Source organism: Convolutriloba macropyga, chromosome 5 (assembly GCF_964194025.1).
Source record: "Convolutriloba macropyga chromosome 5, txConMacr16.3, whole genome shotgun sequence".
Lineage (NCBI taxonomy): Eukaryota > Metazoa > Xenacoelomorpha > Acoela > Convolutidae > Convolutriloba > Convolutriloba macropyga.
This window is the reverse complement of record NC_134472.1, coordinates 16,936,888-16,963,157: the sequence shown is the minus strand read 5'-3', so window position 1 is coordinate 16,963,157 and position 26,270 is coordinate 16,936,888. Positions and strand designations below refer to the sequence as shown.

The following is a 26,270-nucleotide window of genomic DNA, read 5'->3' as shown; positions in this document are numbered from 1 at the left end:
TCATTGAGCTCTAATTGAAATATGCTTTAAATATGCAAAGCAAGAAATCGCTACTAAATTTAAGAAATAATTGCGGTAGATATAAAAAATCTATCTCACAACAAAAAATCTAGCTCGTTAATCGCAACCAAAGGCTTTTGAAAGACAAAGCACCTAAAATTAATCGCCGTAGCTGCAATAATTTTATTCGCTGCTTAAGTTTTAACAGTAGTAAGTTTAATCATTACCTTGCCGCATTTCAAAGAATTATTCAAACAAACAGCATGGTTCCTCGAGTCATGGGAGTCTTTCGTTCAAGTTCGAGCCATGTCAGTCGTTTACTGATCAATCCGAGACAGAAGCAAACAAATCTTAAATCTCAAATATACAGGAACTCGCAGCGTGATTCCTCGAGTCTTGGCAGTCGTTCTATTGTTTTTTTTTCGATTTTGGTTATCAATCCAAGACAGAAGCAAACAAATATCAACTCGCAAAATTACATGAACTGTCTCTGAAACCTCTGTCTGCGAACCAGCTATATCATATCGAAAACTGAATTATACGCAAAAGTTGAGTTGTCAAAACTAAAGAGAAAAAAATGTTCATCTGCTTCAATTATCTTTAATTTTTGAAACAGTGGGAGTGATCTAAAAACCAATGCAATGCAGAAAAAAAGGGTTTCTGAGGCACAGAAAAATAGTAACATACCTCTCAAAACAGTAAACAATATCAGTTGTGTTCAGAAAGTTTTTTCTTTAATATATCTTCACTATTGACCAAAAAGTAGAAACTAAAGATAGGCACCGTAATCATTTCTCTCGGACGACAGGCACGGTGCTGGCTTTGGTTGTAGCTAGCTTTTGTTGGGTGTGTCTGTGTGGGACATGGGGGGGGGGTTCGGAGTGGCATGGGGGTAAGATGTGTAGGGAATATAGAAAAAGTGTTTGCGCGTGTGTGTATGGGGTGAGGAGGTTGTCGAAGCATTCCAAAAATTAAAATTACCTTTAAACCACGAAGTCCCGTTTCGTCACGAGCTAAACCGTACATAAAGCGCCTTCTAAGGCTTTAAGCTGCTCACAAACAATTAATGCCCTCAGCTTTACCAGTTTATCCCATTTATAAAAACGAAAACTCAAATAACGCGAGCGAGCGAAGGAAGCCAGCACAAAAAGACACGTTTTCGATAATAAATTCAAACTTCGAGAGCTATTATAAACCTTTGAGCAATATTAATCACAAAAGAAGCAAAAAGAATGAGTTGTCAAAAGTGAAGCAAAATATTCATTTGCTTCAACTATTTTTAATTGTCGCAACAGTGGGAGTCATCTCAAAAACCAAGGCAATTCAGAAAAAAGAGGTCTTGGTTTATGATATGATATAACGCCTTTTATAACATCGAAAAAACTATAGATAACTGTCACAATGATTCCTCTCGGAAGACACAGGCAAGGTGCTGGCATTGGTTGTAGCTAGATCTGGTTGGATGTGTGTGTCTGTGCGTGTCTCTATGCGTGTGTGTGCGTGTGTGTGGGGGAAGGTTTGGGAGTGGCGCGGGGGTAAAATGTGAAGGGAAACGAGAAAATGTCTTGGCGTGTTGGGGAGAGGTTGTCGCAGCATTCCAAAATTAAAAATTACCTTTTTGTCCTGTTTCGTCACAAGATTCCCTGAACCGTACACTAAGACTCTAAATTGCTCACAAAAACTTAATGCCTCCTTTACCAGTTTATCCCATTTCTTATAACGACAAGTCAAATAACGCAAGCGAGCGAAAGAAGCGAGCATAAAAAAGCACATATTCAATAATAACTTCCACTTCATTCGAGAGCAATTATAAACCTGAGCAATTTTCATCAAGCAACTTGCACTCAAAACTATTAACTGAATATTGAAACCAGCCTCAATGAGAAAAATACGCTGAAAATGGCGAACTCGAAACAATATGAAAATCTTAGACATTTGCATAACTTGTAAGCATAAAGAAATTTCAGTTTAAAGGTGTTTGAAATATTTGGCTTTATGTGAACTATGTTTTAAATATGCAAAGCAAGAAATCCTATAAAACATAACAAATAATTGAGTTAAGTACAAAAAAATCTATCTCACTACAAAAATCAAGCTCGATAATCGCAGCTAAAGGCTTATTTGAAAGGCAAAGGACATAATTCCTTGACATAATTCCTTGAGTCCTGGCAGTCGTTCTATTGTTTTTTTTTCGATTTTGGTTATCAATCCAAGACAGAAGCAAACAAATATCAACTCGCAAAATTACATGAACTGTCTCTGAAACCTCTGTCTGCGAACCAGCTATATCATATCGAAAACTGAATTATACGCAAAAGTTGAGTTGTCAAAACTAAAGAGAAAAAAATGTTCATCTGCTTCAATTATCTTTAATTTTTGAAACAGTGGGAGTGATCTAAAAACCAATGCAATGCAGAAAAAAAGGGTTTCTGAGGCACAGAAAAATAGTAACATACCTCTCAAAACAGTAAACAATATCAGTTGTGTTCAGAAAGTTTTTTCTTTAATATATCTTCACTATTGACCAAAAAGTAGAAACTAAAGATAGGCACCGTAATCATTTCTCTCGGACGACAGGCACGGTGCTGGCTTTGGTTGTAGCTAGCTTTTGTTGGGTGTGTCTGTGTGGGACATGGGGGGGGGTTCGGAGTGGCATGGGGGTAAGCTGTGTAGGGAATATAGAAAAAGTGTTTGCGCGTGTGTGTATGGGGTGAGGTTGTCGAAGCATTCCAAAAATTATAATTACCTTTAAACCACGAAGTCCCGTTTCGTCACGAGCTAAACCGTACATAAAGCGCCTTCTAAGGCTTTAAGCTGCTCACAAACAATTAATGCCCTCAGCTTTACCAGTTTATCCCATTTATAAAAACGAAAACTCAAATAACGCGAGCGAGCGAAGGAAGCCAGCACAAAAAGACACGTTTTTGATAATAAATTCAAACTTCGAGAGCTATTATAAACCTTTGAGCAATATTAATCACAAAAGAAGCAAAAAGAATGAGTTGTCAAAAGTGAAGCAAAATATTCATTTGCTTCAACTATTTTTAATTGTCGCAACAGTGGGAGTCATCTCAAAAACCAAGGCAATTCAGAAAAAAGAGGTCTTGGTTTATGATATGATATAACGCCTTTTATAACATCGAAAAAACTATAGATAACTGTCACAATGATTCCTCTCGGAAGACACAGGCAAGGTGCTGGCATTGGTTGTAGCTAGATCTGTTTGGATGTGTGTGTCTGTGCGTGTCTCTATGCGTGTGTGTGCGTGTGAGTGGGGGGAAGGTTTGCGAGTGGCGCGGGGGTAAAATGTGAAGGGAAACGAGAAAATGTCTTGGCGTGTTGGGGAGAGGTTGTCGCAGCATTCCAAAATTAAAAATTACCTTTTTGTCCTGTTTCGTCACAAGATTCCCTGAACCGTACACTAAGACTCTAAATTGCTCACAAAAACTTAATGCCTCCTTTACCAGTTTATCCCATTTCTTATAACGACAAGTCAAATAACGCAAGCGAGCGAAAGAAGCGAGCATAAAAAAGCACATATTCAATAACAACTTCCACTTCATTCGAGAGCAATTATAAACCTGAGCAATTTTCATCAAGCAACTTGCACTCAAAACTATTAACTGAATATTGAAACCAGCCTCAATGAGAAAAATACGCTGAAAATGGCGAACTCGAAACAATATGAAAATCTTAGACATTTGCATAACTTGTAAGCATAAAGAAATTTCAGTTTAAAGGTGTTTGAAATATTTGGCTTTATGTGAACTATGTTTTAAATATGCAAAGCAAGAAATCCTATAAAACATAACAAATAATTGAGTTAAGTATAAAAAAATCTATCTCACTACAAAAATCAAGCTCGATAATCGCAGCTAAAGGCTTATTTGAAAGGCAAAGGACATAATTCCTTGACATAATTCCTTGAGTCCTGGCAGTCGTTCTATTGTTTTTTTTTCGATTTTGGTTATCAATCCAAGACAGAAGCAAACAAATATCAACTCGCAAAATTACATGAACTATCTCTAAAATTTCGGTCTGCGAACCAGCTATATCAAATCGAACACTGAATTATACGCATGACAGAATGTAGTTCTCCGTCCAGGGGTTATAATTTCTCATTTTGATTGACAATCAGTAATCTATACCGAGGAATATTAATCTTAAAGGAAGCAAAAGGGATGAGATGTCAAGTGAAACAGAACAAAATGTTTAATTGCTTCAATTTTTTTTAATTGTCACAACAGTGGGAGTCATCGGAAAAAAACAATGCAATGCCGAAAAAGAGGGTCTCTGTGGCACAAAAGATAGTACCAAACCTCTCAAAATAGTGGGTGTTTTTTAGAAAATTTTTCTTTAATATATACTCACTAACACCCAATGCAGATCGCCTCTTTCTGAAAAAGCTAGCTACAACCATCGCCATCAACTTGCCTGTCGCCCCAGAGGAATCAATGCGAAGTTTATCTATGGTGTCTATGTCAATAATTAAGATCCTGGTTTATAATATAACGTCTCCTATAACATTATATTACATTATAAATACGTTACATTATAAACCAAGTCAAAATTGACCAAAAATAGAAACTATAGATAGGCATTGCAATGATTGCTCTCGGACAAAAGCCAAGGTGCTGGCTTTGGTTGTAGCTAGCTTTTGATGGGTGTGTCTGTGTGGGCACGTGGGGTTTCGGAGTGGCGCGGCGGTAAGATGTGCAGGGAATTTAGAAAAACTGTTTGCGCGTGTGTGTATTCGTGGGAGGGGGTTGTCGAAGCATTCCAAAATTGAAAAATACCCTTTACACCATGGAGTCCTATTTCGTCCCAAGCTTCCCTGAAAAGTACAAAGCGCATTCTAAGGCTTTAAGCTGCTCACTAACATTTAATGCCCTCAGATTTAACAGTTTATCCCAATTCTAATTTGAAAAAAAATCAAATGACGCAAGCGAGCGAAATAAGCGAGCATAAAAAAGGCATGTTTTCAATAATAACTTGACTTCGTTCGAGAGCAATTATAAACTTATGAGAAAATTACATCGAGCATCTTGCACTCAAAACTATTAACTGAATATTCAACCCAGCTTATACGAGAACAAAGCGTTGAAAATGGCAAATTCGAAACAGAATGATATTAGAAATTTGCATAACTTGTAACAGTAAGCAAAAATTTCCGTTATTACAAAAAAACAACTCTTCGCTTCGCGCTAATTGTACCCCATAACGCTCAACCAATGCAAGCCAAAATCTAAATCGAGCCAAGTCCAACACATAGGTGAAAACGAAAGGAAGTGGAAAAATTATAAAATCTAAGTCATTAAATCCGATAGCAGCCAATAAAACTTGGATATATACTGCTCAATATATACTGTTTTGAGAGAAAAGTTTCTTTTCTTACCGGCAAAATTTTTAAAAACATTACCAATAAATATAATTGCTGATACCTAACTATCTATTAATATTAAAAGCAATTAATAAGAAATCAATCACTAAAATACGAACAACTAAATTATGAAACATAAAGAGCGAAACTATAAAACCTATTTAAACGTGCAATTTTTCAATATCTCAAACATAAACCAACAAACATCGGAGACAAGCAATTAAGAAAGTGAGATGGAGTAGAAAAACTTTTATGGTGCAAAAACTTCTGACAAGGGTCGAACCCGCGACCTCTCGGTTGAGAGTCAGGGATATTAATCACTCCGCTACACACGCTATGTACTGTACTCTATGAAAATCGGTTTTACTTTAGCAACAAACTTAAATTCGGAATGCGCACAATCTAAATCACTCAAGGAAATCAAAAAGTCACTTGAAAAGTGAAATTGAAAGAACATTCTAGAAAATGGTCACACATTTTGCATAAAAGCACCCACATTTGTGCCGGTATAATTCAAGCCGGTATAATACTTATAACCCCACAATGAATTGAGGTCGTGGAGACAATTAAGAGACCTATGACGGAAAAACAGCAAACCTCAAATTACGTCAAGATAGGATGTTGCAATAACTAAATAACACCTCGGGGAAAAATAAGACCTCGCATTTTTAGACCTCGGGGAAAATGAAACGTGGCTGACGTCAAGTGAAGACAAAATTAGAACACTTCAAAGAAGCGCTTGAAATATCGATTGACGTAGTAACGTAACCAGGTACCCTTTAATTAATAAATAGCAGCATCATTTATTATATTCATCTTTCAAGCGTTCTTTCCATAAAGTTGCAATAGAAAAGTCTCATTTAAAGATTCTTAGCAACTAGAATCATTAGCATAGAATAATTAAAATAACTATCGAAATATAACTAAGTTGAATTACATATGGAAGTACAGTTTCGTCATTAAAAACGTTTGCGAAGAACTTTTAATAATTTCATTCAAAGAAAAAATGCTCAATTTTGCTCTAACCGTTGCAAAACTTAAACCACTAAAGCTAAACTCCGCTATAGATTTTAAATTGCATATCTAAGTTATCTGTTCAATTGTTAAGAAAAATTGTCAAGAATGTTTTTAATCAAGGCATCCCAAATTTAAATTCAGTCAAAGATTATAATTTACTTTTTTTTTCAAAAGTGTATAAATACAATGGCTAAACTAAATAAATAATAATAAATTAGCTCTCAAGTGATGGTCATGCTTTCAACTCCGCATGACTAAACACAGTTGCGCGACTAATTTCACCCTTCTTCGGCGGTGGAACCGAGGCAAAAGCCGACTTGACCCCATTTCGCCCCGCATCACCTCGGAACTCTTCGTGGAATCCAATCAGTCGCTCTAGTTGGGTCGGGGTAGCGTCCGGGTAGTTCTTACACAGAGCACCAAGAATCACAATCATCATATCTTTGCTCGTTAAATACATATCTGCTACACTGACTACAGCTTGCAAAGGACCTTCTGAGTGAGAAATTGCGCATCCTTTTAAGGTCTCCAGTTTGTCAATGAAGTATTTGTGTAATGCATCCGCTTCTTTCTTCAATTTGTACGCTATTTTCTGACGGTCTTCCACATTAGCTGCAGAAAGAGCGCCTAAAAACCAAAATTTTCCATGTTGAAGACGAGAGAAAACGGCCTTTTTTTCAACTCGTTTAGTTGTTTTAAAAGGCCTGTATAAAATGATAACAGAACATGATAAACAAATACTACAGCAGTTCAAAATATTTCAAACTAAGCAACTTTCAAAAATTTATTGCGATCAAGACACATGAGCATTTCGGCCTTGCGTGACGTTTTCAATTCAACTAGAATCCATCGAAACAGTACAGCATGTGACATATCAAGCTGACAATGTTTGAACTTCAGCAGACTTTTGGTGTATGGTTATTGCACCCTTGATCAAGGTCTTGAAGCAGCTAATTAAAGTCGTCAAAGTTTTAACTTCTTTGGTAGCAATTGAGGCAAACAAACAAAACAGTTAATTACTTAGACAATCAAATAATAAAACAAATTTAGTGAAACCAATACCAAATTTTTTACAATTGATCTCCATAACTTCTCTAATAATCCTGAAATTTACTACATCCCAGAAATCTTAAACAGAAACCATGACTACAAAGTTCATGAGTTCTGACTATAAATCTTGAGCAATATGCAACAATTTCAATTTTAATTTGTAGTGTCCGCAAAATTGAATACTTTTCTACTCTAAGTACTCAACTATTATCCATATAATCTCAGATAATGGTAAGAGATGTCAAACAAGTTGAACCAGATAAAAAAAGCATTTGCGCGTGCCCTTAGCAAGTTACAGCACAAATCTAAAAGTTTTGATACCAAACTAAATGCAAGAAATTTGGCAATACTCCTGACTTAGTGAGAACGATGTTCCCATCAGGAACACTTCAGTAAAAACAGACATTATAAACAACGGACAATTGACATACAAAATAACTGTCACAAGGAGGATTCGCAGAGAAGGTGTTCTCAGTCATATTGAAGAGGTGTCAGAATATTAATTATTTATTGTCTCGAGTTATACAAAATTTTGCAGCCCTCGAGCCTAATCACTATGATGGCTTCAATTGACTTCAAAAAATTTTGGAGAACTAGAATCCATCGTGTAGTCAACGTTATTACCGTCTGCGAATAAATTTTACGTAAAACATTATTTTGTTGAAAAATATTGTCACGAGATATATTTCCTATGGATTCAAGCTTCTGATCTGCTATCATAATTTCCGTGCCGCAAATGAGCTACAAAACCAGATATATTTGACAGAAATGACTATTAGAGTTCTACAATAATAATTTCAAAACTAAAATAGCTAATTTCAAGCGTATTAAGCGTACTACTGTCCTTCATGTAGCGCATTAGGCCACATGTGCGAAGTATTAATGGCTCCTATGAACAACGACGATAAGGTCAGACTGGAAAGCCTAACTTCAAACCTCATTTCCACGAGATACGAAACGATTCTAACATAAACCGAATGACGAAGGAAAAATTGCTCTCAACGACAGGTGGGGTAATTCAATTCAGAGGGGGCATAGTCTATATAATTTTTAAGGGTGCAAACAATTCCAACTAAGGAGGGGTCCGAACCACTGACCTTCGCTGTAATAGACTGAATCATTATCCACTCGGCTATCAGGGCCTTGTGATGGGTTAACTTACAATCAATTTTTCAGAAACAGACTGAATTTCTGAACAAGAGCATTTTAGGACACGCAAAAATCAATAAGTAAAGCGTGAAAAAGTCAAAGGAAAAAAATCGAAAGAATGTTCAAGAAGAAAACGCAGAAAAGTTTAAGCAAACACTTAAATAAACATAGTGGGCAGATTAACGAAAATAGCCGCAATAGACGGTTGTGGCATTCCATGAATTGAAAATAAGTCAGACAGATTGGCCACCAGTCCTTTGATAGACAATAGACTTTTTGTAACAGAGCTCAATCAAAAATAATATTCAAAATCAAAAACTAAAGACTCTAATACTCAGGAATTAGGGCATATGCGTTTCACACTAGTTAGATACAAAAAATTTAAAGCTCAATAAGTGAGTTCAGATTTTTTTGAGAGAGGTAAGTCACGCAATTGACCTAAAAGCAGAACAAATGCTTCACACATACAAATTCTAACTGCGAAGCACTAGAATTCACTGAAACCAAAAAAATTCAACGGCTGTAAGATTAACCGATTGAGAAAACGAAAAAAACCCACGAAAAAAACCCACGAAAAAAACCCACGCCAATAATAGGCTATCTCTTCGCGGCTATTAATAATTTGAAAAACTTTCAAATTAATCAACAAAAAGGCAAAAAAAAACAGAAAATACTTCAAAGGCAAACAATATCAAAACTAAACTAGACCCCGATAATTTTCCTAGAAAGTAATTATTGTTCCGACCCCACTTGTGGGGGAAGGAACTATATACTCAAATGGGTTTTTTTTTTTTGTTCAGTGAATTTTGGCCGATCGATATATTCGTCGTAGAGAAATGTGAGTGGTATCATTAAAAAGCTGGTCCGGCGTAGAATTCAAAAGTAAAAAGATTTTTTTGAATTTCGTTTTTTTCGAGGAGTTATCGAGGATTGAAGTTTTGTGTGAACAATGGGATCTTTAGCATGATTGTTCACTTTTAGTACAATTTTCTTCAAACTAAGATCTTTTTTACGAAAACATTAATTCAAATTTCTATAAAAAGAATAAATTTTGAGTTCGTAAAAGTTGAATGCAAGGCGATAGAAAGACTAGTTCTGGTCTCATAGGGAAGTTCACTATCAAAAAAAAATCGAACTCTAATTGAGAGCCCTTTTTTTAATAAAACTTTTCTCTTTTTTGCTTTTTTAAGTCACCTAGAGACAAGTCACATTTTATATCGACGTTCTATTAATGACAAAACTCCTTTATAGTCGAATGAAGCGCAATGAACAAAAAACGTCGTTTTCAAGGAATTGCTCATGTTTTTTTTTGGCTTCGATTCTGAGTTTTCGTAATTTTGAATGAAATTTTGAATTTCTTTTTGAAGTTTTACTATTTTTTTGGAGTCCTATGGTAGGGATTCATTGACTAACAGTGCAATATGTTCCATAATGAGCATTAAGTGAACATGTCTATTTCATTGAGGGGGCGGCTAATGGCTGTTAAGACTTAAAAAATAATTTTTCGAATTTTTTTTTGAATATTAAAGAATCATAATCTTATTATAGTGAATTGTAAGTCAGTCCAGGGGTGAGAGCACCCTCTTCCTTCCTACTGCAACCAAAATTAAACTGGTTAGCGGTTTTATCTTCTATCTATTGGTTATATGACTTCAATGACAAAAAATTTCAATTTTTTAAAATTTTTTTTGGATTTTTACGTATTATTGGTTACTTTTGAAATCTTATCACATTATCCAAATATTGACAGTTCCCATTAGCTTAAAAACGATGTTCTGTGGATGACCAACAAAAATTTTAAACAAAAATTTATGGTTTAAATGGCTTCGACACGTTCTTCTTGCACTTTTCTACTGATTTTTTGGTTTTCTCCTGTTTTTTTTTGTTGTTTTAATAGTCATTATACTTACTGTGATCTCATAATGAATACCTATGCATGACAAACATAAATGTACTGCCACCGGGGCATCTTTGAGCGTTTTTATTGACTTCCGTTGAAAGCTATTGAATTTAATGTCTTAAAATAAAAATCATTTTTCGAAAATTTTATTTGAACAATAACAATTCCTAAATTTTTCTTGAACTGTTAGTGAGTTTCAGTATTGACTGGACCCACTTGCTTTTTACTGCGACTAAAAATATTCTGTTTAGCTGTTTTATCTTCTAGCTATTGGTTATATGACTTCAATGACAAAGATTTCAATTTTAAATTTTTTTTTTGGATTTTTTTAATTATTGGTCACTTTTGAACTCTTTATCACATTATCCAAAGATTATTGTAATCCAATTGGCTTAGAGAGGACGTTCAGTGGATCACAGAGAAAGTTTTCAGAGAATAGCTAATGGTTTAATTGTCTTCGACACTTTCTTCTCGCATTTTTCTACTGAATTTTAGTTTTTGCTGTTTTTGTTATTGTTTTCTGTCATAAGACTTATTGTGATGTCTTTTTAACTATCTATGCATGACAGACATCATTTTCCTCCCTATGGGTTATATCTGAGCATCGTCATTGAGCTCCGATGAAAGATTGAGTTTACTGGCTGTTAAGGGTTTAAAAATAATTTTTCGAAACTTTTTTGAAATTCAACCATTCCTAATTTTTTTTCGTGAATACTCTTGGTCATTGTTGGTTCTAACAGAATCCATTTCCGTTCTACTATAGCCAAAATTAATCTGGTTAGCGGTTTTATCTTCTACCTATTAGTTTTAAAACATCAATGCCACGAGAATTCATATTTTTTTTGGGTACTTTATTTTGTTTTTCGATCCTTTTGAAATCTTATCACATCATCTTACTGCTGAGAGTCCCTATTGGTTTAGGGAAGAAGTTCAACGGATCATAAATAAAGTTTTCAGGGAAGAGCTTATGATTTGAGTTGCTTCGACATTTTCTTCAGGCACTTTTCTACTGAATTTGTGGTTTTTGCCTCTCTCTGTTGTTGTTTTCATAGTCATTAACTTGTTGTAAGGTCTTATTGATGAAATACGATTGGCAAAAAAACTTATTGTCCCCTCGAGGCATCATTTATTGTATATACTGGCTTCCGTTGAAGGCTAATGAATTTAATGGCGTTGATAATACGTGTTTTCCCGCAATTTTCGTGCGTCTAATGTATTTGTTTATATTTGTTGATTTTTTGAAATTATATTGATAAAAAAGGTTTTCCCATTGCTCCTGAAAAATTAATTTAAAATTGAAGAGTGTTTAGTGAAAAGTTCATTTTTTTAATGCCTTCGACCCTTTTGTCGCTCAATTTTTTTTCCTGAATTCGCTGTTTTTGTTCTTTAGGTAGCCGTAAATTGCTCACAGATCTCATAGGCTTGTAATTGAGGACTGAATGAATGATGTTGCTCGAAACATTCAGTATATAGCGAATAGGTTCCTTTCGTCAAATTTAATTTCTATTCATCAATCAGATGTCCCATCGAATTTCGTGTATTTCAAGAAATAACATATATATTGATATTATGTGCCACTGTTGTTTCGTTTTTCTGAACGTTTATTGAATGGCCATTTTTTGCGTTTCTTTTTCTCTTCCTTCAGAACAATCGCGTAATAACAGATCCCAATGGTTTTTAAATGTGGCCCAAGTAAACTTATTTAATCTTTCAGTATAAATCCTTCAACTGAAATAGCAGAAATAACAACTGAATTAAAAATACATATTCAGATGATAGCTATTGATTTTAATGGTAGCAAAGGTTTGTGTTTTCGCAAATCGTTTGTAATTTTTTGAGTTTCTCTTTAGTTTGTTTCTATGGCATAGTCTGACCACAGACGGGTGCTTTTGGTTTTGTAATGACTTTTTAGTAATTTATCAAGGATTTTTTTATTAAAAACCAATGTTTTTTAAGATTTTTGAATTTTCTTGGTGCAAAAAATGTTGATTAATTTTTAAGTTTCGCCTCACTGTTCGTTCTTTTTGTCGGCTTGTTACCTAGTCTCGTTAAGAAAACTTTTCATCTGCTGTATAGTTAGTAAAAGGTAAACTTGTGTAGTTAAGGTTTTATCTGACTGCATTTTGACGTTGTTACCAGGTGCTTTTAAATTTAGATATTCATTTTTTGCCGCCAAAATTTTGTTGGTGCTATTTTTTTTCTAGTCTCTTCAATGTCAGGTCACGTTGGTGCTGTAATGAAGCATGGCATTAGTAATTCAATTAGTAGATAGAATGTGTAACGATTGTTTTAAACTCAAACATCTATTTTTGTTATCTCTTGATTTGGTTGACATTTTAGTCAAAAATGTAGATGAGCTCGGGTCGGAACATCATGTGCGAACGCACATTAACGAGCCGCCTTGTCAATTGAAATGTCTAAACGGCTTTTCAAACAAATTCTCACTGCCGCACTATGTCAAATGCAATCATATAAAAACAAAATAAAAATCTAAAAGACTAAAATCATTTTTCAACAACTGATAAAGGCGGGCTGATGAGCACTATAGGTATCAGGAAAATGATAGAATGATACGTAATAGAATGCGGAGACAAAGAAAGAAACGAAAACACATGAAAAACATAGACTAGTTCTCGCAATTTGAAAATTGGAAATCAAATAAAAAAACAAGGAAGTAAAAAAAAATAATTACATTTCCTTGTTTAGCAGGAAATCGCATAGCTATCCTCTTGTGTAGATGAAAACGTAGAAACATGGTTCAAAGAACGGAAACTACAAAATTGTCAAAAACTTTAAAATTGAACATGAAAAAAAATTTGGCAGAATTTTAAATACTGAACGACACAGAACATTTGAATTTCTAGGGGAAAAACAAGATCCGTGACAGTACACAAAAAACATTTTCTAGTAGATAAATTCAAACAAAAAACAGAAAAATTGTACAAGCTGTCAAAATCGGGCAATCATGTGTACAATTCTATAAAACCAAGATACGTCACGTTATGAAGAGGCATTCAATGCAGAAAATATCAAAGATCAATTGTCATATGCACTAATTGTTGAAAAAATCACTTAAAGAAACAAAAAGAAATCAATTTGAAAACAGCCCAAACGTAAATTAAAAAATGCAAAATATATGCTCATTTAGAAATTAAAACGCATTATTAGACTCCGAAAAACACTGTCATAACAATTTTAGAGGTCCACATATCAGAACAGCTTATATTAAAACCTATTTCTTTGAAGAAAAATTAAATGCAAAAAAACTGGGCTAATTGGACAAAAAGCGGCTAAAAATGGTTATCTTTATGCGGCATTCTGTCAAAAAAAACTTTGTCAAAAAAGTCGAAAAGTCATTCGCTCATAGAAGCTTATGATAAAAAACTTCAGTCGTTCAGAAAAAAAAGTCAACATGGCAATTTTACTCTTTTTTTTAGGTCAAAACACCGTCTGAACGAACAGCAACGGCAAAAAAGCTTAAGAAAACCAATACTTCTCTCAGAGTCGTAAAATACGATGTCCATAGTGAAAGCCGTTATCGCTTCTCATCTATTAAGAAGACATACACCTTTACAAGAATTGCCTCAAACTTCTTTCGAGAGCAATTAGAAAATCCTGTACAAATCTAGCAAATTATTAATTGCCGGCCTTAACTTCGAACTACCCAAAAAAGAGCATTTTTATTTCAGCCATTTATTCATTAAAGTTCACATTAAAAAATATATAACCGACAAAGATCGGGCGAGGTCCTCCCAAATGATCGGCGAGCAATTAGTTTTGGTTGTAACAAGCACCGAAAACCCTTAAAGCGGGTGGGGAGCAGTGGTTGCGCGCGCTGGGTTAGAGGTGTAATGAGATGTTAAAGTGGCGGGGATGTAGAGTGGATGTGGAAAGATGAGTGTGGCGCAGTTGGGGAGGAGTAGGGAGATGCTGATGTACGTCCAAACTGCTAGTTACAGCATGACTTTTTCTTCTCAGCAGCTCCGGTGAATCGCATATTAAGAGATTAGTAAACCACTTAGAGAAACGCTTGACAGATTAATGACCTGGGTGTTCACCTGTTGAACCCGATTTTAACGGCGAAGTCAAAAATGTGAGGGACATAAATATAGGTGCCAGGAAAAAACTAGAATGATAATCACTAGAATGTAAATATAGGCACAATGTAAGGAACACCGTAACAAAAAAACAGTCTTGATTTTTGAAAAAAAAAATCAATTTAAAAACTCAAGGAAAAACGAATACATTTCATTGTTCAGCATTCAAGACATAGAAAAGATAACTAGTCATCCGATACAAAGATCTATCTTCCGGAAGAGAACAAAAAAAGGAAAAAGCAGAACTCATAAATACGAAACACGAAACATTGAAAAATTTTGCAAAAAAAATGGTCAAAGAACTTTTAAGACTGCATTTGTGAAAAGAATGTTAACTGTTTTTTCCAAACTTAACGCCAAAAAATGATTGAATTTTTATTGAAACAAAATTCAAACCCCTCATGTTGCATAAAAAAACTTTCTAGCAATAACAACCAAAATACAAACGAAAAAATGACGAAAATCGGAAAAAAATGACCAAAATCGGATTAGCATATGTACACTTTTATGAAACAGAATTAGATCGAGGTAGAAAGAGGCGTTGAGTATAGGAATTATCAAAGAGAAGTTGCCATATTAACTGATTTTTGCCAAAAAGACAGTTAAAAGATCCAAAAAGGAAGATATTAATATAAAAAACAAAAATATAAACTTGAAACGCATTTTCAGGCTCTGCAAAACACAGTGGTATCAATTTCCGAGGTTGACATTTCAACATAGTATCGAATAAAATTTATTTCTTCAAGAAACCAAATTAAAAGCAAAAAAATCGGGCCGCTTAGACGAAAAAACGGCTAAAAACGGTCATCTATATGTGCAATTCAGTCAAGAACTACTTTTCAAAGTCAAAAAGTCATTCACTAAACGCAACGCATGATCAAAATACTTTTCTCGCTCAGAAAAAATTATTCCACACGACAATTTTACTCCTTTTCGCTTTTAGGTCAAAGCATCGTCTGAACGAATAGTACTTTCGGTAAAAAAGAAAAACCTTAAGAAAATCAGTGCTCCTCTTCGAATCGTAAAAAACCAAGAGAAGGCCAATTATATCCCCAGCTATCTCTCGCTTCTTCTCTCGCTTAGCGAAAATCTGTTCACCAAGACAGCTTTTCTCAATTTCGCTTTTAGGTCAAAATGCCGCGTGAACAAATCTATTTCCTGTAAAAAAAAAACCGAGAGAAAACCAATACTCCTCTTCGAGTCGTAAAAACCTTAAGAACACCAATACTCCTCTTCGAGTCGTAAAAAACGATGTCCAGAGTAAAAGCGGCTATCGCTTCTCATCTATTAAGAAGACATACACCTTTACAAGAATTGCCTCAAATTTCTTTCGAGAGCAATTAGAAAATCCTGTACAAATCTAGCAAATTATTAATTGCCGGCCTTAACTTCGAACTACCCAAAAAAAGAGCAATTTTTATTTCAGCCATTTATTCAATAAAGTTCACATTAAAAAAAATATAACCGACAAAGATCGGGCGAGGTCCTCCCAAATGATCGGCGAGCAATTTGTTTTGGTTGTAACAAGCACCCAAAACCCTTAAAGCGGGTGGGGAGCAGTGGTTGCGCGCGCTGGGTTAGAGGTGTAATGAGATGTTAAAGTGGCGGGGATGTAGAGTGGATGTGGAAAGATGAGTGTGGCGCAGTTGGGGAGGAGTAGGGAGATGCTGATGTACGTCCAAACTGCTAGTTACAGCATGACTTTTTCTTCTCAGCAGCTCCGGTGAATCGCATATTAAGAGATTAGTAAACCACTTAGAGAAACGCTTGACAGATTAATGACCTGGGTGTTCACCTGTTGAACCCGATTTTAACGGCGAAAAGTCAAAAATATGAGGGACATAAATATAGGTGCCAGGAAAAAACTAGAATGATAATCACTAGAATGTAAATATAGGCACAATGTAAGGAACACCGTAACAAAAAAACAGTCTTGATTTTTGAAAAAAAAAATCAATTTAAAAACTCAAGGAAAAACGAATACATTTCATTGTTCAGCATTCAAGACATAGAAAAGATAACTAGTCATCCGATACAAAGATCTATCTTCCGGAAGAGAACAAAAAAGGAAAAAGCAGAACTCATAAATACGAAACACGAAACATTGAAAAATTTTGCAAAAAAATGGTCAAAGAACTTTTAAGACTGCATTTGTGAAAAGAATGTTAACTGTTTTTTCCAAACTTAACGCCAAAAAATGATTGAATTTTTATTGAAACAAAATTCAAACCCCTCATGTTGCATAAAAAAACTTTCTAGCAATAACAACCAAAATACAAACGAAAAAATGACGAAAATCGGAAAAAAATGACCAAAATCGGATTAGCATATGTACAATTTTATGAAACAGAATTAGATCGAGGTAGAAAGAGGCGTTGAGTATAGGAATTATCAAAGAGAAGTTGCCATATTAACTGATTTTTGCCAAAAAGACAGTTAAAAGATCCAAAAAGGAAGATATTAATATAAAAAACAAAAATATAAACTTGAAACGCATTTTCAGGCTCTGCAAAACACTGTGGTATCAATTTCCGAGGTTGACATTTCAACATAGTATCGAATAAAATTTATTTCTACAAGAAACCAAATTAAAAGCAAAAAAATCGGGCCGCTTAGACGAAAAAACGGCTAAAAACGGTCATCTATATGTGCAATTCAGTCAAGAACTACTTTTCAAAGTCAAAAAGTCATTCACTAAACCCAACGCATGATCAAAATACTTTTCTCGCTCAGAAAAAATTATTCCACACGACAATTTTACTCCTTTTCGCTTTTAGGTCAAAGCATCGTCTGAACGAATAGTACTTTCGGTAAAAAAGAAAAACCTTAAGAAAATCAGTGCTCCTCTTCGAATCGTAAAAAACCAAGAGAAGGCCAATTATATCCCCAGCTATCTCTCGCTTCTTCTCTCGCTTAGCGAAAATCTGTTCACCAAGACAGCTTTTCTCAATTTCGCTTTTAGGTCAAAATGCCGCGTGAACAAATCTATTTCCTGTAAAGAAAAAAAAACCGAGAGAAAACCAATACTCCTCTTCGAGTCGTAAAAACCTTAAGAACACCAATACTCCTCTTCGAGTCGTAAAAAACGATGTCCAGAGTAAAAGCGGCTATCGCTTCTCATCTATTAAGAAGACATACACCTTTACAAGAATTGCCTCAAACTTCTTTCGAGAGCAATTAGAAAATCCTGTACAAATCTAGCAAATTATTAATTGCCGGCCTTAACTTCGAACTACCCAAAAAAAGAGCAATTTTTATTTCAGCCATTTATTCATTAAAGTTCACATTAAAAAAAATATCACCGACAAAGATCGGGCGAGGTCCTCCCAAATGATCGGCGAGCAATTTGTTTTGGTTGTAACAAGCACCCAAAACCCTTAAAGCGGGTGGGGAGCAGTGGTTGCGCGCGCTGGGTTAGAGGTGTAATGAGAGATGTTAAAGTGGCGGGGATGTAGAGTGGATGTGGAAAGATGAGTGTGGCGCAGTTGGGGAGGAGTAGCGGGATGCTGAAGTACGTCCAAACTGCTAGTTACCGCATGAATTTTTCTTCTCAGCAGCTCCGGTGAATCGCATATTAAGAGATTAGTAAACCACTTAGAGAAACGCTTGACAGATTAATGACCTGGGTCTTCACCTGGTGAACCCGATTTTAACGACGAAAAGTCAAAAACGTGAGACAAAAATAAATCAAGCGAAAAAGGCATAAAAAACAGCAGGACTAATATACTGGCTGCAAACTTTGTTGAGGCAATTAAACTAACCGTTCGGTGACTCAATTCAGACGAAATATAACTATAATTCAAGCATTTTCAAAGCGCTAAAAACGATCATTTTTAAAAGAAAACAAACCTCATTCGAACTTTAAATGAAAAAAAAATTATTTTGTAGTACACCAAAAGAATTACCAAACACAACGAAATCAGGTAATTTTTATCAGGTAATTTTTATCATAGCAAAACGGTGGTCGAGTTTTTACCAGATCCATCATTTAATTTGGTAGTCAAGAATCTTCGCAATTTTACAGAAAAAAACTAAAATCGACACTGCAATCGACACTGCAAATTCAGACTAACTAGTCACTGCGTTTTAAAATAAAAAAGTGTTTATAGTTTTATGGTAAATTACATTGATCTAAACATAAACCGACTAATGTCGGAATAATTTCTCTTCAACGACAGGCGGGTGGAAAAACACTTCACCCCGCAGGGATCCAAACCACTGACCTCCCGCTCCTTAACCAGATGCACTGCCCACTCGACTATCCGGCCCTACTTTTTGATATGCTACAACCGATTTTATATTAACAACAAGCTCTACTTCGGAGTGAGAGTAATAGAGATCACTCAAAATGAAGAACGAAAGCGTGAAAAAGTCACTTGAGAAGTCGAAGAATGTTCTAGAAGAAAAGCCCAAAATGGTCAAGCGAAAAATTTGCATAAAAAAGACCAACACCTTTACAACAATTGCTATGAACTTCGTTCAAGAGCAATTAATAACACTGTTATGAAAAGTCAAATAGAATCGCCATCATAGAACTTCTCAAACGTCTGAAGTTTCATTTGATTAACTTGGCAAATCATTAGAACTGCTTTTAAACAATTATCAACAACTCATGTAATGACAAATCATGTAATGACAAAGTTTTGATTTTTACTTTTCCTCAGATCTCAATTGATTAACTGCAAAATTTCATGATTTTTGTAGCGTGAAGAAATTGCAAACAGTTGTAAACTTAACTCATTAAGTTTACAAAAGTTTACAAACAAACAAACAAACATACGTATGAACAAACAAACCCTGTATCATTAAGGCATCTCATCTAATAATCTCGGTCAACTGTGGCTAAAGGAGAAATCTGTGTAAATCTGTGAAAAATTCGCAATTTCAGAACCCGCATTGCGCCAAAATGTACCCAGCATTGATCTTTGCAAAATGTACCCAGCAAGTTAATTGTCGCTGAAGCCATAAAGCGGTCGATCAAAGAAGCACATATTATTGATTATTTGCGACAAGAGTGCAATTTATACCATTATTGATAGCTTCATAACTGATTTACCACCCCATCCGCATTCACCCCCCCCCCCCAGGAACAAATTTTTTATTACGTGTGAAACTCGATTTTGCACTGAAAATAATTTGTATTGTATAGCAAGAGTTGGGAACATCCAAAATATGAAATATAGAGTGATAATCTACCGGTGCCATTCTATCAAGATAGAATGGTGCCATTCTAACATGTATCAGTATTAAAATCATCAAGCTTTTCAACAAAAACATTGTCCGGCTTGTCAAAACTTTAGAAGGCCCAACAGCTGAAATTTACTGAAATACAGAAGTATTTGTCAGCTAGTTTCGTAAACTTTTCCCGCAATATCTTGATCCAATAAATCGAGGTCAAACCAGCAATGCCCACTTTGAGGCGAACTTAATTGCGAGAATACACATCCAAATGAACAACCAGACATCTGTACCTCAGCTGTACTGGTTAACTATGCAAACAGATCCAGTAATCAGTTCACTTCAATCTACGTTCAACCGATACCATTTGATGTCAAAAACAAAGACCTTGTAAACATCAAGCTGTACGTTATCGGTGCTGTTATCATTTGGGCGAAAAGTCATCAAGTACTCAATGTACAAAAACAGACTTATCATGTTCTGGCGGTGTTTAAATCATTTGTTCAAATTTGAACTGAGCAGTTGTCTATGAAATCCTCAAACAATTGTGGAAAACGCAAAGAAAATATCAGTAGGTATCACTTTATAAAAAGAAGCAGGCCTCGTGAACTGATTTATTAAGTTTCCAAAATTGGATTCCTGTGAACCCCGTCAAGTTCAGCATGAACTTATTTTAAAAACTTGATGCACCTCAGTTGTGAACAAACTCTAAAACGTGAACTAAAACTCGTCGTCTCAAAGTTTCCGACGTGAACTAAATCGTGAGCTTCAAATGCTCTCTTGTGAACAAATCGTGCTCCGTGAACCAAATCTTGCGCTTTTGCAAGGATAACAATCGGGAAGGTTGGCCGATGTTTTCCTACATTGTGAACGTCTTTCAGATGTCTCGACAACCTGAGATCAAATTATAGACACTGAACAGCACAGCATCTTGTGTTTTTGGATTGATAACTTTCCGTACATTGTAATAATAGATTACAACAGCTAGAGCTATCGTGCTCTAAAGATCTCAGAACGCAAATATGTATAGAATGGACAAAAATGGAACACGAGGGATAATATCGGTTACTGCAAGTCCACCGATGCTTCGAACTGAAGTGCCTTCTTAACTTATTTGGATTAAGTATGCTCTACAAAAGACGCTCGCGAAAACAAAGTTTGCAACAACATCTTCGAAGTGTGCAACAAAATCGGAATCAATTAGACTGATATCCAAAAACTTTATAAAGCAATAAAATTTCATGCCTGGAAACTAAAGAAGTTCTAGTATGATTCAAATTACTTCGAAAGCAACTTGGTATCACAAGCAATCGTCATTTTCTAAACTCCCAACTTACAAGAGTAGAACAAATAAAGTAGAGTAGGGAAGAAACTCAAAAATTAGTATAGAAAAAAAACAAAGCATACCCGCAGATTGCCGCAAAAAAACCGCGATTGGGATTGGAAAACAGGAAAATATTGATTGTCGCACAAAATAATTTAAAGTCCAAACTTTTCTTCATTTCATTTCGTAGTTAGACATGTTTCAGTTTCATAATAAAAAGATACAAAGATATCTTCTTCAGTCCTCTCAAAATTCTGAATTTTCCTCCAGACCACGAACCTCTAATGATTCCTCAGCAGATCAAAAGAATCTTACACTAGGAGCCTTTGTGGTCTCTAAGGAAGCTGCATATAAACTTCGTGCTCTCAAGTTTTTCCATTTTACTTTGCATAAAAGACAATTAGGAACCAAACAATTGATATACTTCATTTGAGAGTAATTTATGGTCACTAATGAATTGAGCGTTAAACCTAGCGTAACACAATAAACGAAAGTTTGTTAATCATAGGCCGACTTTATCGCGTTTCTATTCTGGTGTCGTTTTCAACCTTTCTTCTTCTGTTATCATATCTGTTGACAGACGTTGGTTGCCTCATTTGTGAAGAGTTTCCATTTTTCTCGATCTCTGGCCGCATGTATTATGCCATTCGGTCTTCCAGGAAACTGTTGTAGGAAGAGGGTCCTCTGTTTGCCTTTTGCTTTCTTCCCATCTATTTTTCCGGAAAGTGATAGCGCTTCTAGCTCCCCTTTCCTTATGACATGACCAAGGAAGCGCAATTGTCGTCGTTTGATTTCCTTGAGCAAGCTTTTTTGTTTGCAGGTGATTCTCAGAACTTCTGAATTGCTCTTTTTGGCTGTCCAGGATATCCTTTGCATTCGTCGCAAACACCACATTTCAAAAGCACAGATTTTGTCTTGTATCACTTTTGATATTGTCCATGTCTCGCTGCAATATGTGTATATCGGGTGCACATAACATTTCAAAGCCCGGTATCTGCATTGGAAGTACCATTTTTTTGTTACACAGCACACTCCTCAACTGGTTGAAAGCAGCCTTTCAACCTTTACTTCGTCCATCCTCAACTGGTTGAAAGCAGCCTTTCAACCTTTACTTCGTCCATTTTAAAATGCGCTCGCTGCCATTTAATCGTTCTTTGAATGCAAGCTAAGCAAAAGAGTGAAGCTTGCCCAGAGAGAATGGGAAAAAATGAATTCATAGAATTTTGAAAAAACCGACAAAGTGGTGACACGAAACCTCCGAGAGATAAACATAAGAGACTAAAAACAAAAAAATGCTTTCGAACGACGCGCGAGAATCCATTCTATTACAACCAGTTTGAGCCAGAGGGGGAGGGGCTTAATAATGACATAACTAAGGGAGCTTCAAATGTTACTCGAGCTCATTTTTACAGACTCTAAAAGTGCGGCGCACTTTTCGTTTGACTTGTAGTAGTGAAGAGTCGCCAAGCGATTTCATAAATTTTGCATAAATACAAAAGTACGATCAATATTTGCTTCAAACTTCGTTCAAGAGTGATCAAAAATTAATACGAGGCTCAAACATCCCTTTTATTATTTACGCGGCCATCAACTTAACTAATTATAGTGGAAAATGTTAACATAGCCGCGCTAACACTTATGGATTAAACAAATGTATCAAGTATGTAATCCACGTCTAGTCTATTTAACGCAAGCCCACAAGATCATATGAATAAAAAAGATAGTAATCATACCCTACAGATTGCCGAAAAACAGCCGCCATTAATTCCCATAACACCAATTGGGATTGAAGGAACAGAAAAACAATGACAAAAATTGATTGTTGCACAAAAACAATTTTAACTACGAACTATTTCGGTTGGATTTCGTAGTTATGCATACTTATAAGAACAAAGTTTATCCCATTTCTATTTTGATTCTGTTTTTGATACCAATTCTGTTCATTTTAGATTGCTTTGCTGGGCAACTGCTGCTTAAAAACACTGCGTAGAATGCGCGAAGAATTAAACTAGCCCAAAGAAGTAAAAAGATTTCATGCAAACTGTCTGAACAAGATAAAGCAAAACAAAGTGAAAAAACATAACAGTACACGTCCTGACACAATTCAAGCAAGAAATCTTCATTGACTGAACAAAAAATAAACTTTGAATGCACAATAAAGGGATTGTGAAAACCACTTTTTAAAAACCGATCAAGAAATTGAAAATCAAAGCCAAATTGCCGCATGTGAATAAAAAATCACAATTGAGAAAGCAAACTGTTGTTCAAAGTTTTCTCGCTCTTTTGAAAATTGGAGTGAAAAAATTTACGCCACAAAACCACTCGATTTTTCGCTTCTCTTCCTCTTTCGGCGTTACAGAATTCACTACTCCAGTTTGACTTCAAAAATCATGAAAATGTGTGATCAGATGTTAAAAAAACACAGCCCCAATGCAATTCAAATTTTTTGAATCGTAAGAAATTAGGAGCGCTATAATAGCCGGCTGGAAAGATAAGAGCGGCTATTAAACAATAATTTAGCTGAAAAAAAAACTTATCAAAAATACCTTTTCGCACAAAGTTTCCAATACTTTCAATGGAACAAAAGTAAAGAAAAAGATATGCTTATATTCAATCAGATCAAAGTAATTTTTAATTGCGAGCACAATTTCAGTATAATTTTTCAATTATTAGAAGCAAAATTCAAGATAAAGTTGAATCCAGCAAATGGCAGTTTGTTGCTGAAACAAAAGGTCGCAGCTGGTAGTTTTCAAATGCGAGCTTTGGTACACAACCACTATACTAAGAGATCTTTCTGCGTGTATGAGCAAACATAGTTGATCAATGCAATTGACAAACTATCTACAGCTACAAAAATAATGAACACCATTGTTAGTTCTAACAAGTACCATCAAAACTCTTTTGGATACTGTTGATAAAAGTGGATCTGCGTTTCTGTTGCTTTGTCATCGTTTCTGCTCTATTGCTTTGATCGCAGTCATTTTTCTATACAGATCATTTCTAGTTCCCTATTTGAATGTCAATTTCAAAAACGCTTTCACTATGAAATCATTACACTTTCGGGAATTTTAAAATATTTTTTTATTTGAACAACTCTAATCATACAAATCTACCTATCTTTAGAAAACCCAAATTATTGACAAAAATTACACCTTATTTTAAAAAAAATTCTCATTAATTAGTATGAGTACCACAAATGAAGTTGTGTAAGCTTGAGGGAACTAGAAAATCAAAATCGCCCTGTTGGTCAAGGCCAGCAGAAGTCGTGGACGTGGACACGCGAAAGCTCACAGAGCGAGCCAAGGGAACTTTTTCAGCTATATTCCTTGCTGTTAATCATGCAATAAGAACTCATAATCGAAAATACACAAATTGTCTTGGGACATCATCTGAGATTTCAGCATAACAAACAGAAGCTGATCGGCCTTGATCAAAATCACAGCAAAATCACATTAAGTTTACACACAAATCGATTTTTCATGCAATTTAAATTTATCCTTGTCAACACTGACCAGTTGCACAATTTATCAGGTTTTCTTTAGAGATTTTAAACACATTTTTTAAAAAGAATTTACGAAAAACTATTTAACGAATTAACCATTTTTATTTGATCTGAAATTCACTCAGCTCTTTACGTACTATAGCAATAGCTATCGGTTTTTATAATACATATTTTGAGATACAAGAACAATTTTCAAAAATTGAATGTTAATAAAAGCTAACCCCCAAATGTGCGCTTGACCATGAGTTTCTTCAGGTAAGCGACTGCAACCTCTGTTTGGCACTTGTTGATAAACACCTCCGTGTATTTAGACTGGAGAGAGTTCAGGTCATTTTCTATGAAGTCAGTCACAGTCATTGATATGGACTCATACAGCGGCTCATCTAAAATGAACATTCACGATTATCAACAAGATCAGTTGGTGCAGAATTTGACCTAGAAGAGAATTATTTATTTCAGAGTGAAGAAAGAAAGTTTTCAAATTCACCCCCAATTGCATCACCTCTCGTAGTTTTATATACAAATGACGTTAGATTAGCGTTTATTTAATTATTATTCGAATTCATTATAAAAAAGGATTATATTCTTTATTTCTCCTAATATCTGTAAAATTTTAAAATTTCAGTCATAGCAAAAATCACAGAGATAGGCATTGTAGATAACTAATTATTATAAACAAAGGAAACAGTAATAATTAAGGCCTTGATATATACGAATAGAGAAATTGCTGTTAACGGGGTAAGGGCGGGAAGTATCATAAACTCAATACAATAAAGAATTAAAGTTAATTGTTTCGACCCCACTTTTAGTGGGGGGAGGAACTATATACTCAATTGGGTTTTTTTTTGTTCAGTCAATTTTGGCCGATCGATATATTCATCGTAGAGAGTTGCGACTGGTATCATTAGAAAGCCCGTCCAGCGTAGAATATGGAATTGAAAAGTTTTTGATTTTCGTTTTTTTTTTTAGAAAAGTAGAGTGAATTCTGTTGTTTTTGTTCACACTTTCCGTAATTTTTGACCACGTTAATTTTCCTAAAATATCTTGAAATTGTTAACGGTAGTGGGATTCATCTTATCTTAAAAGATTGAGGGGGTTGCGGAATTGTTAGATCTGAGCCTTTTGGCTAAAATGTATGCAAAATTTTTCAAAAATCAGACTTTTTTCGTCAAAAATGGGACCAAATATGCATTTTTGGCCCACTTTCACTGAATTTGCGGAAAGTAGACAATTTAGAACTGCAGTCATATTCATCAGAAGCTTGAAGAGAGAGCTAGTTGCACTCCCGCTCGTTTTAAGTCTTCAGAAATCATAATTTTGCCAGATTTTTGCAAATTTAATCACGATAATTAAACGAAATGCATTATTTATTTATGATTTACTTGAAAATTTTGTTTAAAAATTGATCTATTTCGCAACCATTTGAATATTGATCTCACCATGGACCCATACGGTAATAAAATTTTGGATTTTAAGGTGGCGCGGCCTTTTAAAAAAAAACTTTTCCGCATATAGTTTCTTATGCATATTGCTGACAAGAATTTCAAATAAGGGCTCTTTTATCGACAGATACTATTTACAAACAAATGAATACTAACGACCATATTTTACGGTCTCAGATTAAAACTCGTGTTTTTTATGGCTCTGGACAATTGCTTTCGTAAAATTTTGTG

General features: G+C 35.0%; 1 protein-coding gene across 1 annotated transcript in view; it reads right to left on the bottom strand.

Annotated features, from left to right (window-relative positions):
• Window positions 1-6,493: 6,493 nt before the first annotated feature.
• Window positions 6,494-26,270, bottom strand: part of LOC142339184 (exocyst complex component 3-like) — a 31,434-nt gene continuing 11,657 nt past the window's right edge. The window contains exons 8-9 of the mRNA XM_075388982.1: window positions 24,819-24,980; window positions 6,494-7,024 (exon numbers count right to left, since the gene is read on the bottom strand). Of these exons, the coding sequence (XP_075245097.1) occupies window positions 6,630-7,024; window positions 24,819-24,980 (557 nt within the window). The 3' untranslated portion in view covers window positions 6,494-6,629. The remainder of the gene's footprint in view (window positions 7,025-24,818; window positions 24,981-26,270) is intronic.